We start from the raw sequence: 24,520 nt of genomic DNA, 5'->3' as shown, positions 1-24,520 counted from the left end.
GGACTGAATAAGTTGGACAAAAAAAAAAGGAGCTCAGAGAACTGCTTGGGCAAATAAGAAGGGAGGGGTGGAGAAAAATCAAAAACAACAGGAAAGAGGCAGGCACAGATTGCCAATTAATTTCAGATCAAAGGAAAATCCTGCTCAAAACTGTTTTTCTTCTTCTAGGAGGCATCACCCATTTCTAGTATCTGCTGCAAAGAAGTGAGCACGCTTTAGATGCACACCCAAGAGAAGGAGCCTGATACCCGTAAAGCTGGCAGAACATTTTTCACAGCTGACACCCCAGGCAAAAAGAACCAGAAACCCCACTGTGGTGCAGAACATCAGCACTACAGTGGTCATTCGCTGGTCATTTTTCCTCCTCTGTTGTGGCTACAGGAGAGCTGCAGCACAGCCCAGCATCTCTCGCCCTGTGCGCTTCTCCTCAGGCACATTTCCCCCTTAAAGACTGCCCAGGAAGAACCATGTCAGTACATCCAAAACTAGCGTGAAAGCTCCAAGAAGGTGGGTCCTGGCTGGACTAAGCCCATCTAAACCTTAAACAACCGTGCACCTCTCAGTGCTAGCAATGCTGGATGGAGAAGGCTTTGCAGCACCTACCCCTTGTCTGCAGGACACGTGGCGCAGGCCCTGTGGCTCACATGGAAGCTGATCTGCAGCTACAAAAGTGTTGCCATCAGGCCACCGTGGCAGCAGACACGTGCACCATTGGCAGGAGGCTTTCAGGCAGGTGAAACAAAACATTTCTTAATTACAGCGGCAGAGCAAGGCTGGATCTGAACAAAAAAAATCCATACCCAAACAAGAGCAGGTGTAGAAAGGGAAGAGAGTCATCACTTTGCAGTCTGGCTGCACACAGAGCAATTCGTGGCTGTGATTAATTCATGAAAATATCAGAATTCCAAGCGAGTGCAGGCTCAGTCAGGCCACTGCATCTGGCATCATAAGTGGCCCATTTGGAAAACACAGCCAGGTTGTTTTCCAGCTTCTCTAACCTCTGACCTCAAAAAAAAAAAAAAAAAAAAAAAGGCCTTGACAGGTAGGAATTTCCTGGCTACAGTCCATACTCCAGCCTTTAAATGGGGGGGAGGGGGGGTTGGGGAGAAGGGAAACGATCATTTGTAGTTTGATTTTTCACTTTTTTCTAGCAGGCAAACAATTCACTTGACTCTTCCAGAGCCTAAGTCACAGCTATAACCACGTTCACTTAGTTCCTCTGCGAGATGGTGATATTTATAGCAGCTTTCTCAGTCCCTCGTCTAGTTGATCTAGTTGACTCGTTATTGCTACGGTTCTTGCAGACACCTTGGTAGAATAGTAGTAAAAGGCAACTGCTCCAGCCCAGATTTTTGTAGCAAATTACCTGTAGACACTCATCTGCCTACAACAGTATGAGTCAGAGGAAATTACTGTTTATAGTTTACAGACCACATGTGACACCGAGCATGTTTGAAAGCAAAGTCCCTGCCTTGAATAGCTTAGATTTAAATTAGCTGAGGCAGCAGAGGAGGAGGGAGGGCCAAGCAAAAGCGAGTCTCGCCAATTCATGGCACGGTGCCTGGTAATAGGTCACCAAACAGGAAAGAAAACCCTGGCTTCATTATCAACATCAGGCTAATGCTCAAGTGCCGGTGACTTATTTCCTGCAGGCGGCTCAAAACACAACCCAAACTTATTTGGACTCCTACAAGAAAACTTAGCTCCTGCTTTAATGCAAGTAGGATGGCGTAATTTGTTTTCTCAGTGCCTGAGACATCCAAAAAATCAGCCTTAAAACATCAAGCGTTTCTGCAAAAGAACTTAGCAGATTGTGTACGTGGCAGGTACTGTGCACAGGTGGTGCCAACAGATGGATGTTGGCTCCCTCAGATGTTGAGTAGAGTTGGTGGGGTTCCTCTGGGGAAGGGAAGAAGCGTCCTTCAGCGTCCATTCATCAAGCTGGAGCCTGTTAGGTAGGATAAAGAATGAAAAAGTGGGAAAGAACCGAAATAAAAAAGTTACTATCAGAAGAGTGCATGTGAGCAGTGTGTAGGTTGGGATGCAGAATTGTAATTAGGTCGCAGGGCCCAAAAGACAAATAACAGGACAAGCTAATCTAATACCTGGGCTGTCAGTATGTAAGTGTCAGGGGATGAACAGGAACAATTAAAGGTTTTTACACAGCTAATTATGACGACAGAGGATTTGTGTAATAAAATCACTAGATTGAAATATTGTTAAAATGGTATTTTGAAAAAAAATACAGAAGGTGAAAGCACAGGAACTAGGCCACGAGAGCTCCAACAGGCTACCTGCTCAAGAATAAAAGGAATAACATTTTGATAATAATCAAGTATCCGATGGAAAAGCAGTGCACTAGGAAGCAAAGAGTGCATCCAGCTCTTGCAACAGTTTATGTAAGTTGTGGGAATGGCTTTAAGTCAACCATGATTACTAGGGTGAATCTGGTTAAGACAAAAAACATGTATGGAAGCCAAACATGAAACAAGCTCGTCATTCTGGAAGAAGGAGAGTATGCAGCAAAATAAAGGCGTTCCTGCATATTTTAATAATTCAGAACCATTAGAAAGCTTCCTGTTAAGATAATCCTCAGAAATAACATTACAAAAAACATGAAAACACCAATCTATCATCATTAGAAGCCTAAAACAGAAAAAATAGATCAAAAGTGGCTGAACAGTCAATATTCTAACAGCTTCTTTCCTTCCGTTGACAAGTACAAACTATGATCGGACTCACCTGATAGGAGTATGAACAACAGCTGATTCGAGTATCTGCCTGGACTATACATGTTCTGCTCCACTAATCAAAACAAAGGCAACCAAAGCAAGTCAGAAGACCAGCAGATAAAATAGAAAACAAACAAAACCAAAAATCTGAAATGAAACCTTATAATTTTATTTTTATTTTATTTTATTTATTTATATAAGACAAAGCCAATGGTTAAATCAGGGAAGAAACAGGACTCTGGAGTTGGAGGTCAGTCAGGCCACACTAGCACATGTAATGATATGTATAGCAGGAGTGACAGAAAATCCAGAGTTTAATGTCAATGTGAAGAAACATCTGTGAAGAACAAAACAACTGATTTAAAAAATTATTTTACCCGCAGGAAAATAATTTTTCATATTGGTTGGAGTTAGCAGTAGCACCAAAAGTTAGGAAAAAAACGTAAGCTTTGTCAAAGATGAGTCACAGCAGATGTTATGAAAAATTTACGAGTGATTTATCCAGAACTTACAGAGGTTTTGGTTACGTAAAGCAAATGTAGCCTTTCATCAACTACAAACTGAGGAACACTGTTTAGTGCGTTTTAGATTAACACTGAAAACTGAAAGTGATGTTCTTCCTTTCCACCTTGCTATCATGTATCCTGGGATAATATATTACCACAGATTCCTAGCTAGATTAACTTATTCCCGTTTCACAAAAACAGCAAAACCAAAGTTGTCCTTGGAGCTGCAGTTCTAAGCAGCAGTGTTTATTTAGAATATATTTTTAAAAACAACTTTAAACATCAAACATTAATGCTTCTGTTACAGATGTCATCCCACAACTGAGCAAGCAGCAAGATGTGAGTTTAAAACATACAGTATACTTTTCTACATTGAAGATAAAAGGATTACACAGTTAGGTTTACAGAAACCCATAGGACAAATCAGCCTACAACAACAAAACACAGTTCCTGAGAATTTTAAGATTTCAGTAAAGACTCTCATTTTAAAAAGGTCAAGAGACAAGTACCCCGGATAGTAGCTTCAAACCTCTAGGTAAGAGCCCTGCCAGCCTGTGGTTCACTTCTAAAGTGTACACGAGAGGCAACCAAGAAAAAAAGCAATCCTATTGCAAACAGGATTATGTTTACTAACCACAGTTGCTTGCATCTACACTGGAATTTACCCCTCATCTTACTCAAAGGTCCACAAGAAGATTCACAGTCCACTGATAGACATTTACACATTCCAATGTAAGACAAAGGTAAAGCTGTGTGTAACTGAATGATTTTGGAAAGGATGTTTCATCATGTTAGTAAACAAAAGCTCAGCACCTCACAGCTGAAAGAATTTGTAACTAAATATTTTGGTTAGCCATTAAACAGAAATCAAAGTCTAAAAAAAAAAAAAGCTGTAAATTCTTGGAAATAACATTGAAGAAATACTCACAGAACACAGTTGATGTTGTACATTTTACTTAAATGAATTACAGCAAATTTCACCAGTCCTATGATTTATAAAGTACACAAAATATGGACATAAAGGAAACCAAAACCCAAAGACAATCACATGTGTGTATGTAGATATAACATACGCACACAAAATGTGCAAATTTATTTTAATGCAAGTTCAACAAAGCTTATGCAGGATAGAGTTGTACAACGTTAGTGGGACAGAATATTCTAGATATCCTAATGGCATTTCGTATCTACAGCCAGTGCAAACTTACAAGGCACAAACTCAATGCTGACACTGTAGTGTTGGAAGTTACATTCAGGCACATCTCATCTTGATTTTTGATTTTTTTTTTAAGAACTACAGTGGAAGTGCTACTTCTATACTAAAGTGCCAGCCTTTTCTCAAAGTTTAAGAACTAGATTGATGTAACCTACATGCAATAATGATCAATAGGGTTCTGAGTAATTTATCACTGCAAAGTCCGTGGCTAAATCATGTGAATGTATGCTATTGCCCAAAATACCTCCTTTACATTCTTCAGAGATGACTTACACCTTGCCAGCCTTGGCATATGGAATCTTACTCACACTTTTGTCTGTAACTTCAGTCACACTCTTGCAGAAAGAAAAACTAGTTTTAAAAAAGAGCCAGCAAAAAACTCAAAACCTGTCAAGATACTTGCATTTAACAAATCTTTGCTAAATTGCATAGTGAGGTGTGTATCAGCTAGTAAAGGGTTAAAAGCACAAGCTATTTAAGGCAAAATTTTAACACAGCATTGCAGAAAAAGCCAAATACCAGGTCCATCAGTATTTAAACAGAGTACTGGCCCATAGAGATTTATCTTCACAATGTTTTCTTTCTTACATTAATAGCAAACCCACACTTGCAGTATGCTTGATTAGCAAATTGTTGCATTTTTCTAAATGAAATGAGAGCAATTAACATGTAGGCTGATTGACTGATACTGAAAACACAGACAAATAGATTTTCTACCCCTCAAAAAAGGGCTTTTTGAGCCTCCTGGGAGTTTAAAACTCACTTGTACCCAGGGCGAATATAATACCTAAAACTGAACTAATCATTTAAAATTTTCTAATACGAGTTACCACATCACTTTGCTGCCTCACCCTAAAGTTGTCTTTCCAGTATTATTTTTCAATAGAATACATTTAATAGACATCTGAGGAAGACAAAACAATACAAAAGCTTAAGGGTCTTTGCAAAGAGATCTTCTATTCCTTCTGCGAAGTAAGAAAGGAGTGATTTTATTGGCATTTATTTGTAGTGCCATCAATAAAGACAAGAATACTTAAGAAAGCAAAAATAGTTCTAATGTTCCACATACATCTTTGGTTTAGCCTTCCTGACCAAAATCTTCTGTAAACTTCTTTAACTTCTCCAGGTCCTGTTCATTAACTGTTGGTTTTGTGCTAGCTAGCGACCTAAGCATATCGTTCTGTCAGAAAAAAAAAAAAAGTGTATTCAGAAACAAGCATAGTACCACTGCTAACAGTATCGTTGACAAAAAAATATGCTTTAGAAAACCTTTTAAAGCAAGATGACCATAGGAACTCTTATTTAAGCAAACCTTCAAGTAACCCCAAACATTTCTGCACACAGGCCAAATTTTTATTCTATGAAGACAGACAATTAGCAGTGAGTTTTTCAAGAATAAAACCACAATCCCAGGTTTAGGTTTATCCTCTCATCCATTCAGCATCCACTGAAGTGTTATTCATCACTGCTTACTGGAACAAACTGAACTTCTTTATTTTCTTTTCTTTTCTTTTTTTTTTTTTTTTTTTTTAAATCTACATTTAAAGTACAACAGTTTAAAGGTGAAAATAATCAAATGTTCCCATGTATTCTTTATAGTCCATCATGGTTAAAAAACCATGAATGAAAGGTACAAGAAAACTAATCAAGTCCTGGCCAAAGGCAACTGAAAAGACTAGATGCTCATATTACTATAACATTGTGGGTAAAGATGAAAGTCAATGTCATGACTTTCCAGACTTGAAGTTTGTCTCATCATACTACAGATACCCTGCTCAGAAAAGATTAACGCCTGATTTATTTATTTTTAAGGGCAATAACTGCATTTGGACACTGAGACAAGCTCCTATGCAACTGTAGCACATTAGAGCTTAAGTTCCATTAGTAGCACTCAAGGAATTAATGTATTTAATTCCAGGAAAGACAGATGAAAAATCCACTTAGACTACACAGGCAGAAGTTTTAGGGCAGGCCTGCACTTGCACACATCTTTTTGTGCTTCCTTAGTATGCAAATATACACAGATAACTCATATATTATTTATATTTACAAAGCAGTACACACTGTTTTAGAGGTTTGTGATGCTCATGCAACACACTTTTCCTTCATTAATTACAAGAACTGTTGTACATTAGATATCAGCACAAATTTGATATCAAGTCCTTTCCTCAGTGCTCTTAAATTCTGAATCTTCGGGGTGAAATATAGAACAAGTGCCCAGGAATTTTATTCACGTATTTATTCACAGTGAACTAAAATTCCAATTTGTCTTGAATAAGCTATTTTATTCCTTAGACCAAACCAAGTATTTTAACATATACAGAAAAACAGCTGAAAGGTACTGAAAGCTAGCTGCATCACCTCTGACGAATTTTAACCAGAACTACCGTTACATCCATCAGCTTTTTACATTTTATTGGATATATGTGCCTATATGTTGTGGACAACATTTACTTACAGCACATCATTCCCAATTTACACTGAATAAAATTTCCCACTCCTCTCTCTCTCCTTAATGCTATAGGACAACGGGAAGGTAACATATCACAGGGCAGGGATTTTGAAGGTTTTAAATGAGTAAGAGAAATGAAAGAATAGTGGAAGATTCAGATGCTGCCTGTGGATGAAGGGACTGCAGCTGCATGGCACCAAACAAGAACAGTAAAAAAAAAAAAATGCTTATCTGGGATGGAGAACTGGCTTGTTCACAGCCATGCTGTACATTAGGATTCAAGTATTATCTGGTATGTCCAGCACGTCTGAAAACAAACAGCTCATCCCATTGCCTTGCATACCTCTTTGAAAATGCCTTCACTTTAAAGTCTTTTTTGAGTTTCGCAAATCAAGAAAGAAATGCCACAAAAAATACCTACCATGGAAACCTGTGGCTCCAGTAATTTATCACCTGGAACATCCATCCATGTCATTTCTTCAGCGTCAGGATCACCTGGAGAGCAAGGGGTGAACAAATCTACCATGATATTTGGATTAGACACTGATGGTCCTTTTACCTAAAAAAGAAAAACAAAATATAAAAACCCTTTACCACTCAGCTTTATAGGAGTTTGTTTTTTTTAAGTCAAGAGATTGAAGCTGAACATCATCTTTAGAGTAAAAGCATTCTCTGATTTTATGTAGATGCCCTACCCGTGGGGATATCATGTCCAGCAGAAGAGGAATTGCATAAAAGTAATGGCATCATTCACTTTGAAAACATGCAGCTGCAGCCAGATACTTAAATTCCCATCATGTCAAATCCCACGAACCTCCTTCTCTTAAGGCAGGAATGTCTGTAGAAAGCTAACATGCCAGCAATCCTATTTGGAAAAGACGACTCTTCTCAGTCCCTGGCCACTTTGGGAGTCCACTCATCACTGGTTAACAGCTTTCTAAATATTTCTCCAGAAGCTGTCCCCCAGTGCCCCTCAGGTCAGGCAGCCAGAGATGCCTTTTTAAACTTTTACGTGGCGCACTACAAAGCTTTGTGCACCTTTTCTGACAGCACTCGATAGAAAATAGGGCCATCTAGTGGGAGAAGTGAAACCAGCCTCTTTTCCGGACGCCCAGAAGCTGCACCAGGTTTCTTTTTCCTTTCTGCAGAGCGTATCTAGGACCCACAGTTCTATTTCCTTTCATCATTATCTGAAGCATCACACATCCACAGGAACTCAGAACACATGCAAAGAGTGAAAGACAACACACTAACCAGCTGGTTTTAACCGCAAAGAACTGGATTTGCCATTCCAACCTGCTTTTAAAGCACAGTGCTTTAAACACAGGTTGTAACACCCAAAACACTGACAAACCTATGAGTTATCATCACTTGGAGCAAGCAATGGTTTACAATGAATGACTGAAAACTGAGCAAAGTGCTGTTTAGCTGGGACAAGTTCTCTGGTACTATGCAACTAGTTAATAAAGCCAAGATTTTTTTCTTACAAGAAACTGTACCCAACTGAAGTACTAACAAAACAAGTGGAATAAACTTGATTTTTGTCAGAACACTCAAAGTACTGCAGTTCTTTTTCTAGCAAAAGAGGTAAGAGGTAAGGATTGCCTTTGGTTGCTCTGAAACTGTGACAATTGAGGTTATTTCATTGTGCTGCAGTAGTCTGAGATATGCCTCGGATACTTGCAAATTTCGCTTTGAAAAGGCTAAAAAAGTAACAACCTATTGGTCAGAAATGTCATTGTCATTTAAAGTCAATAAATAATGGATAAATACTTCAGGCATCTCTACTGAAAGGAAGGAATCAGCCAGAAAATCCCTGATACATCAAAATATTTGCCTTTATTTTTAAACAAATACCATTTATGGCAGCGCTACTGCTTCAAAATAATGTTTCAAAATGTTCTTTGTATTTAAAACTAGGAAAAGACTCTCAACCTTAAAGTTGTACCTTAAAGGGTACATTCTGGGGGGCATTTTAAGGGGCAACAAAATGATGACTTCCCTTTATTGAATCAAAAACCTCTGCAGAATACCTTAACCCACCTTCACCTGCAATACACAAATTTCTGTTAAATTAAACTTTGCAGTAAAAGTATAAACAAAAATACTTTTAGCTTGGGTCTCTTAAAAACCAAGAAGTTCAAAAAAAACATTTAATACGTTTTTGTTTTTGGAATTCTGTTTATAACCATTGATAACCTTAACGCATTTTTTTTGCCTCCATTGAAAGCATAATAGTTTAGAAACAATTTAAGCAACACTCGTGCAAATTCTCCGGGGAGAAGAAAATATTGCACAGATTCAATGGATTTAAATTTATCTTAAGAACTCTAGAGGGTTCTTAGTCAGATGAAATTTCTGGGATCCAAACATTTAGAAGAAATGTTTACGTTAGTAGCATGTAATACGTAGACATCACTGCAAGATAAGCCAAACATATGTATGGTTTCAACATCCTTGTTAGAGAGCAGCTAAATAAGCGTAAGCTAACTTTCACATTACACCAGCATCCCGAAGGTGTTCCATTGTTTGGGCAGCACATAACCTTGCTCAGCTGTCCTGCATCTTTACTACTGTCCCAAGTAACATTAGGTTAAGATTCCAGTAAAAACAGTCACCTTAGTTTTTCAGTCTGAAGGACATTCCAAGCAAGCAGAATGTGCATAACTATAATTCATCTGTTTCCATATTGACAAGGAATACATTTATCAACACAAACACTACAAAAACATGAAGAACCATGTAATTTGATACAAAAAAAAAAAAAAGAGCACCTCTGTAACGCTCCATTTGAAGTTAACTTCAAACTGAATGCTTTTAACCTTTTAACACTAGCTAGAGATGTGAAGAGTCAGAGCTTGGATTGCACAGAACAAGCACCTAGAAACCAGCTGCATCAGACTTACGGCAGAACTTGTGTAAAAATGAAAGGAGGTGATATCCATGCACACTCTTAAAAAATAAAAGGACAGTGTATAAACATTCATAAGCATTCAGTATTACCCAAACCAAACTCGGTTTGCTTGCGAGAGATTTTCAGATCAAGATAATTTTAAGTCAAAATAGCATGAAAGTTTGGTGATTCATACTTACTTTTTTAAAGTGAGTAGCTGATTGTACTATTCGAACAGGCTGCATCAGTGCATCGCGTACAATGATGCTTATATCTGCACCAGAATAGCCCTCCGTTCTTTTTCCAAGCTCTCGATAATCTGCTTCTGTTAGGCGATTTGGAGTTGACCCAAGGTGAAGTTTGAACATTGAAGCCCTGGCATGCTGTTCAGGTAAAGGAATATAAATACGCTTCTCAAACCTGGTTTCAAAAAGAAAAAACAGAACACTCCACAGACGCTGGCTCATGCAGGTGCACAATGGAAAGAAGCTTATGCAAATCAGCATGTAGTTTGTTCCTAAGTGAAACTGCTTCTTTCTAATATTGTATTATACACCATTAAAAAAAACAATCAAAGGCAAATATTCAACAAGCTAGTCTCATAAATAATACTGTAGCCATCATAAGCCAACATCTAAAATACAACAAGTATTTCATTTTCAGGACAAAGATCACCACTTCAGATTGTATTTTCTCCAGGTTCTCTTCAGCTAATTTTGTGTTTTAAAAGAAAAAACAACACTGAAGACTTTTTTTTTCCTTCTGTGAAGTGCATTTGAGCAGTTTTCACCATTGCAGAAAGAACTGCCTCATAACACGTTGACAAAACCACTTTCTATCTTTTCTAACTTCTTAGAAGAGAGCTTTGTAGTTGGAAACGAATTTGAAGTCCTGCTCTCAACAGGGCCATCGGTAGAAACTGTTGGTATCTGCAGTTCTTCCTTTGTAGCAGCATCTGTTCTCACAGTAGAGATTACCTCCCACCAACAAAATGAGAATCTCAATTCTGTAGAACACAATTAACTTGCTACACATGACAAACTGGGCCAAGACCAAGACACATTAGTTGTTACTGCCACGTTGTACAAGTTCCTTTGAGTTTTACAGACAAAACTTAGATACTCCTTCACACTGCAAAGTACAACCTGAAATTTCAGGTAACACATCCATTTCTGTATATGTCTATACAACTATAGCCAAATAGGATGGAAGCGACCTCTGGAGGCCACCTGGTCTAAATTCCCAAAGCACAGTCAGCTTGAATTCAGTATATAAGTAAGAGTCAATGGCACTGTCACAAAAAGCAATGTTTCTTTAGCCTACAAAAATGACCATTGTCCAAGTTGTGTCCTCATCACAACATAACCATACTCGTAATTGCATTTATCCTCTGCTGCTCTGCAGCTGAAAGATCCAGCTCATCAGATACATGTACAAAAGCTTCTTAACTCAAGAAAAGAAGTGAAAACACACTCCGAAAGATCACACAAATTGTGTGTGACCAGTACTAAAGCTTGGTAGTTCTGCATAACATAAAATTACATTTCCCTGAAATTACTCAAGCTATTCAATAGCTTACTACAACTGAAACGGGCAGCTTTGCCCCCTGTATCCCTTCTGAGCAGCATGTTTTGTATCTTGTCCCCCTTGCCAACCACGAAATCAAACAGCAGTGAAATAGAATAGCCTTCTGCTTGCCCAAGCAGAATTAGCTGACCGAGATATGAAATAACCTACAAGGTAAATACAAGGGTGAACAATCCACCTCTTAAGTGGCAAGGGGCTATTGATTCAGTCCAGTCGTGTCTGAGAACATTAGCCATGCCTGCAAGCATTAACGAGATTACTGCCTCAAATAGCCTTGTGCTGAACCTTCACAACAGTTGCATATTTCACACCATAACAGAGCGCCATCGTACCTTCTCCTGATAGCAGAATCCAAAACCCAGGGTATGTTTGTTGCTCCTAAGACCAATATTCCTTCATTGTCGACACCAACCCCTATATGAGGGCAGAAACCATTTCACCATTTAGAAGATAAACAAAGACTGTTTTAAAACATTGTCAGGATTTAATGGGGTGGAAATGCAGATTTCTTTAGTGTTCTCATGCCAGCTGTACTTAAAATACACACCTTAATTCCTTTGATTCTGAAAACCAGCAACCTTACCTTGCATCTGGACTAGAAACTCTGTTTTAATCCGTCTGGCAGCCTCGCTTTCATTTTCACTTCTTGACCCACATAGTGAATCTATCTCATCAATGAAGATAATGGAAGGTTTGTTTTCTCTGGCAAGCTGGAACAAGTTTTTCACTAATCTTAAAAAGGAAACAGCCGCAGTTATCTTAATGTAAACACCATCAAAACCACACAACTTAGGATTATGACAGTTACTTTGTTTAGAAAAAGCTAAAAAAAAGTAGACCCCTGAAATGCATTGATAAAGCTACTCAAAGACACAACATTCTTCCAGCTCCAAGAACTCTGCATTATGTGGAGGGAAATACCACAATATATAGGGAAGTGAAGCATCTTAGAGTACTCCATGTGTGATTTTGCAGGCAAACCCTGCTAAGTTTTACCCTTCTGCAAGACAGATTTAACTATATAAAACCACCAATTTAGAAAGAATCAAAGCAAGATGGCTTTGTCTTATTTAAGATTTGTAACCGAATCTGATTTCCTCTAGAGATTTTTGAAGAAATATGTACATTCTTATAGTTTTTTTTTTTTTTTAAATAATATTACAGAAGAAGTCAGTTTGCCTAAAAAAGCTGAGATGAATCTTACCAACATAGTATACTAAGTTAAAAAGGAAAATAAATAGCAACATGCTGGACAATTCTTCATATCACTGACACTAATAACTTTGGGAAACAGTCCCAGCCTGAAGAGAAACCAGTAGTCTTTATTTTGACTTTGACTTCAACATCAAACAGAAAAAATGGCAAGTTGGACTCCATTTTTTTTAACCCTATCTCAATTCACGGAAGCCTCATGAGAACCCTAGATGGACAAGTTCCTGCACTTCTAGATTGCAACAGATTATCACTTCAGGCCTCCTGGTCTTGTTCACATGCCACATAGTAACAAACGAAGTCAGCATGAGGAAAGAAAATATCATGGCTGCTCCTCACTTGCAAAAATAGTTTGGAGGTGAGGAGCAGCTGTGAAGTTTTCTTCCTTCATGCTAAATTCATTTGTCTTCCAGGTTTTGTTTAAAATCAGAATGAAGGAAAATCACCTCCATACAGACAAAGCAATACCATGTGTTAGCCACAAAGCCATTGAGACAGATGAGTGGGGAGGTGACAAAAGTACCCCAAAATTTCAGACTGATGCAGTGCACTATCACAGCTGAGTTCAGGAGGGGTTGAGATCTCCATAGTGCTCCTGACATCTTTCTGAAATAGTTTTAAAAACCCTCTTGAGCACTGAGGAGCAGTCCAGCTGCAGCGGCACAGAACGCAGCACATGATGATATATTTAACTGACACTGCAGCAGGAAGCACAGACAAAACATAAGTTTGTTTTAACAAGATACATGACCCTTCCCTCAAATTTAATTTCTTTAGAGTGTCTTATCTAGCTCTGTAATACTAATTTCTTCTTGCCAGTATTTCTCTGGACCTCTGGCAACTTACTTTTCGCTCTCTCCTAACCACTTTGAGACCAAGTCAGAGGAAGATACCGAGAAGAAAGTTGAGTTGTTGGCTTCTGTCGCAACAGCCTTTGCTAAATAAGACTTCCCTGTTCCTGGTGGTCCAAACAGAAGAATCCCTCTCCAGGGTGTTCTCTTTCCTGCAAGAAAGAAACCATAATTCATCAAAAAAACAAAAAATAGGTTTGTATCAAAAACAAACCTATTTTTCTGACGAATCCTCCCTAATTTGTTAGGTTTTCTATATCTACCTAAGAAACTCCTGTCAGTCACACCACTAAGAGCTCAGCTGGAGTTATTGATAAATCAGCATAACGTTCTTCTCACACTGCTGCCACTCCCAACTTCAACAGTAGCATTAGAATAAGAAATAAATGCTGTAATCCTGACCTGTAAACAAGTGTGGAAATTTAATGGGCAAGATCACTGCTTCTTTAAGAGCTTCTTTGGCACCTTCAAGGCCTGCAACGTCACTCCATTTTACATTTGGTCGCTCCATGACAATAGCACCTGTCAGAAAAGATTATATAAATTAGCAATGCACATTGTTCACCGCTTCCATTTGAAAAAAATGCCCATTTTGTTCGTAACGAACAAAATCAAACCATTTCTAAGTAGATTTAGAGAGTAAATAGTGTTAGTCAAATGGACGCTATTCCACAGAGGTTTGTCACATTGTTTTACCCCAATAAACCATCGATAACTAGAATACTTGAGAGAGTGAGAAGTTCTGCAATGCCCAAAGCTAGTTTGTGACTGACCAGAAAAAAGGCATTTAGTATTCACAGAGCAGTATCTTCACTAAGGGGACTGAGACAGCATCTCTCACTGAAGCCCAGCATTGTACTTTCCAAAAAATTTGAAGTTTCATTGTAAACAAGGAGAGAAATCATGTAGTTGCATGAGCCCAGCACTTGTAAGATCCTCTGGCAGATAAAGTAACTTGTTGGTTACTTAGATGTGCAATACATAGTCTGAACATCCACTGCATAAGCCTTTTAAAAGCTAGGGGCTGAAAGCATCAGAAAGGTTACTTTTTCTACAGCTTAGCAGGCTCCACGTTCCTTCCACGTCTAGCCACGTTCTCTAAGTTTATCAACAAGTCTTATCTCAATCAACAAGTTGTAATTTGATTTTAGCCAACTGACATGTGATTTAGCCTCCTCTTCAGGCTTCGAATTAATTAGTCTGATCTCAAAAATGTTTTGTCTCCACTACTGCTAGATGGAACAGCTTGAATGTGAACTAGTAATAATAGATTTTGAAATCCTAGTCAAGGCAAATCCAAAGGGTAAGAAAAATCTTCCCAGTTGAACGAATGCCAACCAACCCGATACTTTCAAACACACTGAAGTTTCAGCTGCCCCATTTCTATACCAGGAATTTTCTGTAAATTCACAATTAGCTTTCACCAGTTGTTTTCTTGATACCTTAACCTTATGCCTTCAGAACTCTGTAAATTGATTTTGTTAAGGCTTTTTTTTTTTTTTCTTTTAGAGGATTGAAAAATTACTGCTACTCATCGTTAACAGATAAAGCAAATAACACTTGCTCAGTTTTTCAGCATCTCTGTTGAGATTTTTCTTTTCCCACGTCTTTTTCATGAGATTGAAAGGAACATCTTTTGTTAACAACTGGAATTATTAACAATATGAAATTTGGAGTCCAAAAAACATCATGTTGTTCACTGTGTTAAAAGCACTAGAGTACAAGTTTGCAATCAACTTCCTCTCTATACACTGGAATTCAACCACTCATTTTCAATGCAATAAATCCTTCTGCGAGGTTAATTATATCTCAGTTTTTCTTAAAGTACACAGGACTAAGGGCTCCATAACTAAAATAATTTGTAGAAACGGTAGGAAGAGCAAATTATTTCCAAGCTGAAGTATCAGTTATCTGCCCCAGACATATCATGATAACTGAAATTACCACACTGTAAGAGATTACCCACACCAAGACACAAATGGAACTGGACATTGTAGGCTTCCTAATATTGTAGGTGTAAATGAATAGCTGGAAGATTAAGCAATAGAGTGCAAAAGGCCTTTGAAATTCTAAACACGAGTACATGACAATAAACCCACAATTAATATCCAGTCCGAATGGCAGTGGCCACTTCTCCCACAATAAGTCAAGTTGCTGCTATAATTAAAACCTTGAAAACAGACACAGATTTGGGAAAGTTCCATAAGGCAAAGACAGCTAAGAATAAAAAGGCAGTAAAATTAAATACAGGAAATATCTGTGGCTGTTGTGGGAAGCAAATTAAGATGAGTAATGTGAAGACTGCCCAGAGTTTATACGCTATTGGAGTGAGAGACTCTTATGTTAAGGTTAAAGACACCAAGGATCTCACATCTCAGACTTCCAAAGCATGAAAAGAAATCAGCAAGAACCTTGCAATTTTATTGAAAAGTCTTAATGTGATAGGTGCAAGACACTGTTTCTTGAAGACTGAAGGTCAGATTCATGTGGGAAGAAAGTGTTTATAGTGAGAGATAGGGGTGAAAGTCCAATGCTCGTCATTATTCCGTTGTTGTTAAATACAGGAAATTGTCACTTAGAACTACACATGGAGTTAAATAAAGGTGTCAAGTACTAGAAAAAGCATTGCAGTTTCCAAACATCATACAATAGCTCCTGAAATTATACAAGCTGAGAAATCTCTTAAATGCATTTGATCTTTTTTACAATGAAGTTTCTTCAGATTTGTAAACAGCAGCTGTCAGGAAAGCTCTGAACAACTCTTTACAATTAAGAAGTAGTTAGCACCGAGCAAAGCCACTTTTTTACTGTATAAAAAACTCGCGCTAGCTGCCATATGTTGCATCACTGAACACACCAAGCATTTGAGTTCAAAAACCCAATTCTGTTACTCAGCTGAGTATCACTCCTCACTGCAATGTGAGGAAATGCTACAAGAACAAGAATCCATCTTCTTGACTTCTAAACTCCAGTGCAAGCTTTTTGTATTTGTATGTCTGTTACCTAATGCAATAATACCCCAATGCGCAAGAGTAAAATAGTGATACAGTTTAGCAAGTAACTACCTGAAGTCTTGCAACTGTTGCCTTTGGAAAAAGCTTTCTTGAAAAAATGACAGAATTCAAGCAGGAAACACAAAGGACAGGAGATGAACTTCAGCATACTCACAAACACATAGCTCCACAAAGACTACACTTTTGTATATGAACAATATACACTAATTGAGCCACTTAAAGACAACACGCTAATCCATAACACATATGTGCCAGTCATCTAGAAATTCACTTGACTGAAGTCAGCTCTATTTAAAGTTAGGGAGGCTTCAAAGTTACCTTGAAGTTGATTCTGTAGCTTCTTTTTCTCCGGATTCTCTGACTCTCCTTCCCCATCACTTTCGTTCCTTGGAAACAAGAAATAAAATATTGAAATACATTGAGACACTGCTGTCTTAGATTAAAAGGCAAAAAGCAGAAAGACAGCACTCTGAGGAGAAAAAAAAACCTTAAGATTTTAGGCTCTTTCAGATCTCTACAAGCTTAGATCATTGTAGTTCTGTTTTTCCACACCACACTCTTTCTAATCCCCTCTCCTAACCATTTCAACTTCTTCATACAGGTCTGATCCCTCCTCCACTTAACACACTTTACATGCCTTGAGCCATCCTCTAGGAAACAAAACCCCTTGCATTGAGCAACATGGAAGCACGAAAACGGTTCAGCTGTGGATGTTGGCACTTATCCCCTACCTGGAACTGCAGTTGGGCTTGGTCAATTCTGTCTGGTACTATAAAAACTCTACACCCACGTCTTGTCAGAATAAAGGGAACAGGAAGTTACACAAGGAAAAAAGTAGACTAGGTAGAGAACAACGGGAGGGGAGGTCACAGAGCCATGTAGCCTCTGTGACAGTAACGATCCCTTTTATTATAAACCAGCAGAACGCAGCGCAGCTGCAAAAAATAAAACTAATGAGATGAGTAGACAATGAAGGAGACTGAAAGGCAGGTGAAGTTTCAAGAGACAAGTGAGCAATGCTTGCTGTTCAGCGCTGCAAAAAAGGGCAATCTCACCTGGAGATACCTTCCTGAACCCTTCCTCTCCCCTGTCCCCATAAAGACATCAGCAAATGCTGAAACAAGAGGCTCTGCTTGTTCAGGAGGTCTGATTCAGCTCTCTGATATGTAAAATGAAACACAGATCTAATAAAAGTAAAGCAGCGGAGAGGCTAGGCAGCAGCAAGGCACTGGAGTGATTCAGGCCACCTTATTGAACATCACCCTACAACAAGGCCTTTTGCACCTCTTACCATGTGAGACAGATAAAACTTAGGCCACAGTAATCATCAATTTGAATTTATTTTCTACTTGGCAAGCATTCACATGCAGAAGAATTGCGTCATCGGGCTCACTGATGTTTTAAATCTGATAAGAATGTGTTAGTCTGAACCAGCTTTCATTCTTCAGTGAATTTCCCATGCAAATATTCAATCATCTTAGTAAGCAAGCACAGAAAAGCCTGTGACACTAATTCACGCTATTTTTCTTTTATTAGCTCACTGTACTTCAACATTAGAAGTCACGTGAAGCATTTCAAAACACTAGTGAAAATGATCTGTGAAAAGCTGAATTTTAGAGTAAGTTGAATTCAGGAAGTATTTTGCTTTACCTTCTCCCAAAACATACCCTTTTCCATCAGCAGGACCAGACTCTTTAACTGGTTTTGGTGGAGAATTTTCTTTCTTTTTCAGATATTCTTTCAGTTTTTCTGCTCTGTCCAAGTATTCCGCACATCTCAATCTAATGCTCTGTTTTGCTTTATCACCCTGCGCTTCATCTAAGAGTTTGAAGAGAAACAAAGTTTTGTTAACAGCAAACACGTGCATCAATCAAAAAACAAGACTAGATCCGTCATCTTTACGTCTTATGCATACACCTCTCAGTGCTCACCACATAACCAAGTTCTTCAACTACTTATTTTTCCCCCTATACCATAGAAAGAAGGAGTGACAGGAAGGAGTAATCGTCTACCAGAAATCAAACACACCTGAGTATTGCTTTGGCTTAAAACCCAACTGAACAGGATTAAGGACAATGGCACTGGAAGTTTTTTCTGTCAGCCTATCAAGCTATTGTCCATTATTTTAATAATTCATTTTCTAAATTAGCTCATCAAGAAGATGCTTGTGCCGAGCGATTTTTTTTTTTAGTCTGGAAATGCTTTGCTTTTCCATAGCCTGCTAATTTTAGAAGTCATTCGCATCAAAGAAAAGTGACATAAAGAAAAAGATAGGTGCGTTTCAACAGCCACACTGTTCTCATAGTCATTATTATCGTAGTTTAAATCAGCAATCAAAATTTAAATATTAGGTTTAGATGCTAGGTTTAACAATGCCGATGTAATTTTGGAAAAGCACAAAGTCATACTCTGTCAAAGTCCGTAAGATTTAAGTTAAATCAATCTGTGTTTTTATCAATTCCTTAGTGACTTTTTCGCTTGGCTCAGTTGTTTCTTCCCCCAAATTACAGAGATATGTGAGTGCACTTATCTCTGGCTAGCAACCCTAACGTGCTCAGTTTATGACTGTACATTAAGAGAATCCACTCTTTGCATACAAACACTGGACACAAGACAGAGGTACAAAGAACTGTGAAAGAGAAAGCATAAAATAATTATGAGGGTATGGAAACCGAAGGAAAATGAGAACGTAAAAATCCATCGCATACATTTTGTTGGTCAAGGCGATGAGTAAAACAGACAGCAAGGAGCAAGGATGCCAGCAGAAACGTAGGAAAGCGAGCGGCATGAGTAAATAAGGAAGAAGTGCTCCATGGATACCACAAAGAGTTCTTGCGTATGATATGGTTATCTGCACAAGAGAAGTACAGGAATCCCCATACTTCTGTCACATTTCCTCATCTGCAGTGGCCAGCCTGAGACACTATAACAGAAACCCTGAGGGCAAACAGTAAAACCCTCTGTCCCTCTCTTAAAAAAAAAAAAACAAAAAAACCCAACAAACTACTAAACACTCAAGGAAAAAAAAATCTGCTTTCTTACAAGAAAGGAGCAGAATGTAGCGAAAGCAAAAGCTGAATAATGCATGACGTCAGTCAAACTACAGATAATAAGTGTCAACTGGTAATGAAAGTCAGATTTTCAATACTGATGTCACCGTAAGAGATTACTCTGAGCAATTTGGCTATAAAACTCTACTTCATGACCTAACACATTGCACTTACATTTAATAACGTGAAGAAAATACTGGACAGCATGCTGGTACAAGCGGAAGGCTTCCTCATAGTTGCCTGCTTTGTCTTCCTGTGCTGCCTTGCTAGCAAGGTCTATTGCTTTCTGTAACAGGAACAAATAATTAAAGTAAGTGCTGTCTGGCAGCATTTTGCATAATCAAAGAGATTTTAAACTGTTGCTCTGACTTATTATGTGTAGCTTGTCTACTCTTTAATGTTTACCCCAAAAGGCTGAAGGCAATTGATTGCAAGCCTTCGATGGCACATTATGTACAGGACATCCCCATCCTTTCATGAACAGTGATGAGCGCAACTTACCAGCACACAAACAAGCAGTAAGTGACAAGATTAATTTTCTGTGTAGCAACTATTACTGATTTGTCTATGCAGTTTTAATCACCAATCTCTTGCATTTATTATGGAAAAGTTTAGAAATATATTTCATGTTTTTTCATCGCAGACGATTTCATCCATGAGTCACGACATCAGAAAACCTACTGACAGCAGAGTCCGTATAGGAAGTACACGATTACAGAGCGCTGAAACCAGCACTATCACTGCTCTAACCCAAAGCTCAAAAGACTGATTATTTGGTTAGCTGCTCTTGAAGGATTTAGGTTCTTGACATCCAATTAAGAAATTCTAATCACTGCTCTGGGAGGGAGCAGGGGGAAAGGAGCCCACTAGGAAGAAATCAGCTAAGTTATGAGCACTGGAAGAGTTCTATTAAGGAGAATTTAGGGCTGAATTTTTAACTTGTTTGCTGAACTAGTTTCAAACAGAACTGGTTGTAATCCAAGCCACCGTACTGCAAACACTGACCTGTGGATTTATTGACACCACTTTTATTCCTGTGCTCTTGAGTGTTTATTACCTTCTATCATGCTTGGCTCCTTGGCCGTGGCCTATCCCACTTCAGGGAAGCTATAAATGAGTCTGAACGCCTAGCTCACGGAAGGCTAAAAAGGCCCAGTTAAAAAAAGCCGGAGGTCGCTAACACCACCTAAATCTCCTCTAGCCCCGTACGCATTTTTCCACGTACAGTCAATTTCTTATCCCAAGCATAACACAACCCCTGTGAGCATGCCAGCTAACCTCAGGCAGCACGGCGGAGATATCCAGAAGCCCTTTCCACAGCCATTCCCGTGCCCGTACACTCACCAGCCCCCAGTCACACCGAAACCGCCTCCCCCCCGCGGCCCAGCCCGGCACCGCCCGAGCGGCCCAGGCCTCCCCAGGCCGCCACCGTGCCCGGGCCGGGCCTTTACCCCGGGGCCCTACCTGCAGGTTGCCGATGTTGCCCGCCATGGCGGGGCGCTGAGGGGAGTGTGGGGGGGGGACGTGTGGGGGGTGCCGCCGGCCGCAGCCGCCCCGAGCACCAACCGAAACCGCGGCCCCTCCGCCGGCTGCTTCCGCACTACAGCGCCGCTTCCGCTTCCGGCAGCGCCTCGCGTGACGTCAGCGCGTCCCCGTGACGTCAGCGCCCCCTCCCGTGACGTCACCCGCCCCGCCGCCTCAGAGGGGGTGGCTGCGGGTAATGGCGGCCGCCCCCCCCCCGTTTTGTCGGGAGGGGGCGGGGGGGACAAAATGGCGGCCGCGGCACCCTGAGGGCAGCGTCCGCGGCTGGGCGGCTCTGAGGGGTTTTGTGTCATAAAAACTCCTCCGTGTTGCTCAAAGCGTCACCGCTAAATAAAAGTTTCAGCTTCTGGCTTCATCTTCACATCGTTTCTGTCAAACATTAAATGGGTGTTTATATATATATATATATCTTATTTTATTTTGATAAAGGTTTTTTCCCTGTGCCTCACACTGCAGACCAAAATAAAATCTCCACACCTTTGCCCTGCTCTTCCCCCGTGGCTCGCTTGCCCCCGTATCAGTCATGTGCCCCCTTTCCTGTCATATCAGTGCCGAGTGCTTTTATTCGCAGAGCCCAGCCCATCACACGCAGGTGTCACTGGTGTCGGTCACCTGAGGTTTAGCAATAAAACCCGGGTAACGTGCAACGCCTGCAGTGAATGAAGGAGGAAGTGACTCAATGCACAGCGAGTTATAAACCAGTTTTGTAGAGTTCCCTTGCTGCATGGACCTCAGATTGATGAATTTCTGCTAAGTCAGTGCCATGCGTCTGCTAAATTAGTGCCATATCCTCCCCTGTGTTTCTGTAATTCCATCAGGTACAAAAGGAATATCCGAGAAACTCTTCCTTAGATTCATAAACCCCATTTTTCCAGCTACTCCCAGTGAAAGATTGGCCTACCTGAATGGTAATTTCAGTGTCACTTCATTATTATTGTTGTTATTATTTTTAATAAACTACTTCACTGAACCTTTTCAATACAGCCAGCAGGCAGGCTGTTCTGGGCAGAAGGTAAAAGGCACTAACACACTCCCCCCTATTCCTAGGGATGTTGCGGTAATCTCTCCCCCAGACCCTTTGGTCAGCAGTTTGTTTTGCTAAGTGTCTTCATACATCCAAAAAAAAAAAAAAAAAAAGTGATGTAGCAAAGATTAAGGCAAGTAATCAGGCTCTGTTAGAGGAAGTGTGGTTTATTAAACATCCACCAATGACTCTGTCACAAAAGGCAACTGATTGGGCAAGTGATGGGAGAGCTGAGTATTTCTAAAGGAACCTCTTGTGCTGTAATCAGGATGCAGGCATAGCATACTGTGGTGTGAAGTGAAGTTAAATCACATATATCCATTTCTTTCTTCTTCCAAGTGTTGTTTCTCAAACCATGAGATAAAAACATTTTTACCTTTTCACTATGGATTATGTCATCTTGGAGCCTTTGGTATACTGTTTACCTCCTTTCTATTTACAACACTTTAATTTCCATTCTCTCTATTTACCCTCTTATTCTGATTGCTGTATCAGAGTATTCTTAGATACATCTCTGCTAGTAATATTTCTGTCTGTGTCATCTGTACCAATGATTTTCAAATCTGTAATGCTACATTTGGCTTTTAAACCTTGGTCTAAAACAGTACGTTCACAGGTGTGTAAGTAACAAATGCCTCAGCAGTCACACTGAACAGGCTTCTGAAACTCCAGATAAAAACTGCGTTATGTGAACGTGAGCTAGATAAAAAATCAGGAAAGGCATGTGTAACTTTATAGATAACAGGCACAATCTTGTACTTCTTACTTAAGCCTTACTCATAGAGTATTTCTACTATGATGTGACTTTGCAGCTAGTTTTGCCTGAGGAAATACTGTCTGAATGCTGAGTAATGATGTCCAGGCTAACTCCTGAGAAGCAAATGAAGCGTCATGCCAAGGACACCCTGATTTGAAAGACAAGTGTGGCCACATTATCAAATGCTTCCCATTGCAGAAGTTCTTGTGTCACCATGTTCTCAGAACCCATATCATAGTTGTACATAGTACAACTAAGTGTAATGAAAATAAAATATATTAATGATGAATGTAAGTACCTATTGGCCTTAGCCACATCTGCTGATTGTCCAGGGTACTGTTAAATCACATCGCTATGACACTAGGTGGCACAGGCACACATGATCTCCATGATCCTGAAGGCTGAGCAAATTGTCTTGGAGAATGTTTCCTGTTATCGTCTTTTGGCATGGAAAGAAGGGGGCCAAACCACATGTTGGCTGAACACCTCCAATAGATGGATGTGTCATCAAAATGAGTCACGTCTACAACACGGGCAGGCCTCATATCAGTGATACTCCTCCACTGTGGTAACTGGCTACAGATATGGCTAATATTAGCGTGAGAGTGAGACTTTTGGATTAGACGACACAAGAGCCACACAGTGAAGGGAAATCATTGCTGTAGAGATCCTAACAGTGCAGATAGGCAAGAAGAAAGGTGGGAGAACACAACCTCTGTTTTTCTTAATTTTTCTACCTGATGAACTGCTGCAGAAAGGTCATTTTGACCTAGGTAAAAAAGGCTGTCAGTAAGAACGCTAGAAGGTAAAATTCAGATTGTCCAAATCCCATTGCACTACCTTGATCCTGTTCAGATTTTGTTCAATGAGCTCACCTGCCCAAGACAGGTCCTCCAGTGGCCACTCTGCTCGGTCAGGCCGGCCACGTAGCCTGCCAGTCCCCCCCCTCTGCAGTGGGAAACGCGGTGTGCCAAAAAGCACGAGTGCTGCTGCTGTCAGAGACCCAGGCCACAAGCTGTCCTCAGGAACATGTCTCCCCGTAGTGTGGTGCCTTGGGGAACACTGCTGATGCAGTAGTCCCAGATGGGTGCCTTCCCTCTGAAATTGCTTTTAATTGCACTGGAAGCACGCCAGCGTTGTGGAGGAGGGCTGTGTCCCTAGAGCCCTTGTTCCGAATGCACTCAGGACTCTGGATGCAGAGGCAGGGTGTTGTGGCTACAGAGCCCAGGAGGAAAAAGGTTAAAGCCATCTCAGTAACAGGGAGACTGAAGCCAAAATAAAGCCATGATGCACCTATAGTACTACATGCGAGGATGAGCCTCAGGGCAGGACCTGCTGCACGTGGGATTTGAGGAGTAAGCAGTCCTCACACTGTGTCAAGGGGGTGTGCTGTAGTCCTGCTGTGTCCCACCCCATGGCCTGAGGTGTCAGTGCAAGTATCTCCAGGATGGGTTAGGCATCCTCCTCCCAAAGACCTTGGTCTTTGCACCCCTTTCTTCTGCAGCTGTGGCAGCAACCAAAGGAAATCGAGGCCCTGCTTTTAAAGCCAGACCCTTCCAGCTGTGACTGGACCCTTCCCACCCTGTTCCTGTGGGGTACCATCAGCAAGTGAGGGAGGCAGTGTCTTTCTCGGACAAACCCAGCCCTGCTAGAAGAGCCTCAAGGCACGGTACAAGCTAAGAAT

General features: G+C 40.1%; 1 protein-coding gene across 1 annotated transcript; it reads right to left on the bottom strand.

Annotated features, from left to right (window-relative positions):
* Nucleotides 1–3,450: 3,450 nt before the first annotated feature.
* Nucleotides 3,451–21,168, bottom strand: VPS4B (vacuolar protein sorting 4 homolog B). Its single transcript, XM_038174902.2, has 11 exons — nt 20,978–21,168; nt 19,688–19,799; nt 18,131–18,281; nt 16,782–16,849; nt 13,852–13,971; nt 13,445–13,601; nt 11,970–12,118; nt 11,719–11,800; nt 10,000–10,219; nt 7,328–7,465; nt 3,451–5,634 (listed from the first exon to the last, which is right to left on the bottom strand). Exons 1-11 carry the CDS (start codon nt 21,002–21,004, stop codon nt 5,533–5,535), a joined length of 1,326 nt encoding a protein of 441 aa, XP_038030830.2. The 5' UTR covers nt 21,005–21,168; the 3' UTR covers nt 3,451–5,532.
* Nucleotides 21,169–24,520: the final 3,352 nt, after the last annotated feature.

Source organism: Anas platyrhynchos, chromosome 2 (genome assembly GCF_047663525.1).
Source record: "Anas platyrhynchos isolate ZD024472 breed Pekin duck chromosome 2, IASCAAS_PekinDuck_T2T, whole genome shotgun sequence".
Lineage (NCBI taxonomy): Eukaryota > Metazoa > Chordata > Aves > Anseriformes > Anatidae > Anas > Anas platyrhynchos.
This window is presented reverse-complemented; position numbering and strand designations above follow the sequence as displayed.

Bases quoted from the DNA above. Each gene is read 5' to 3' on its own strand.
- VPS4B (XM_038174902.2), bottom strand. From the start codon at position 21,004: ATGGCGGGCAACATCGGCAACCTGCAG. The intron at 19,800-20,977 runs GTAGGGCCCCGG...TTCCTGTTACAG, and splicing joins GCAACATCGGCAACCTGCAG to AAAGCAATAGACCTTGCTAG. The intron at 18,282-19,687 runs GTAAGTGCAATG...TCAAACTCTTAG, and splicing joins TTTTCTTCACGTTATTAAAT to ATGAAGCGCAGGGTGATAAA.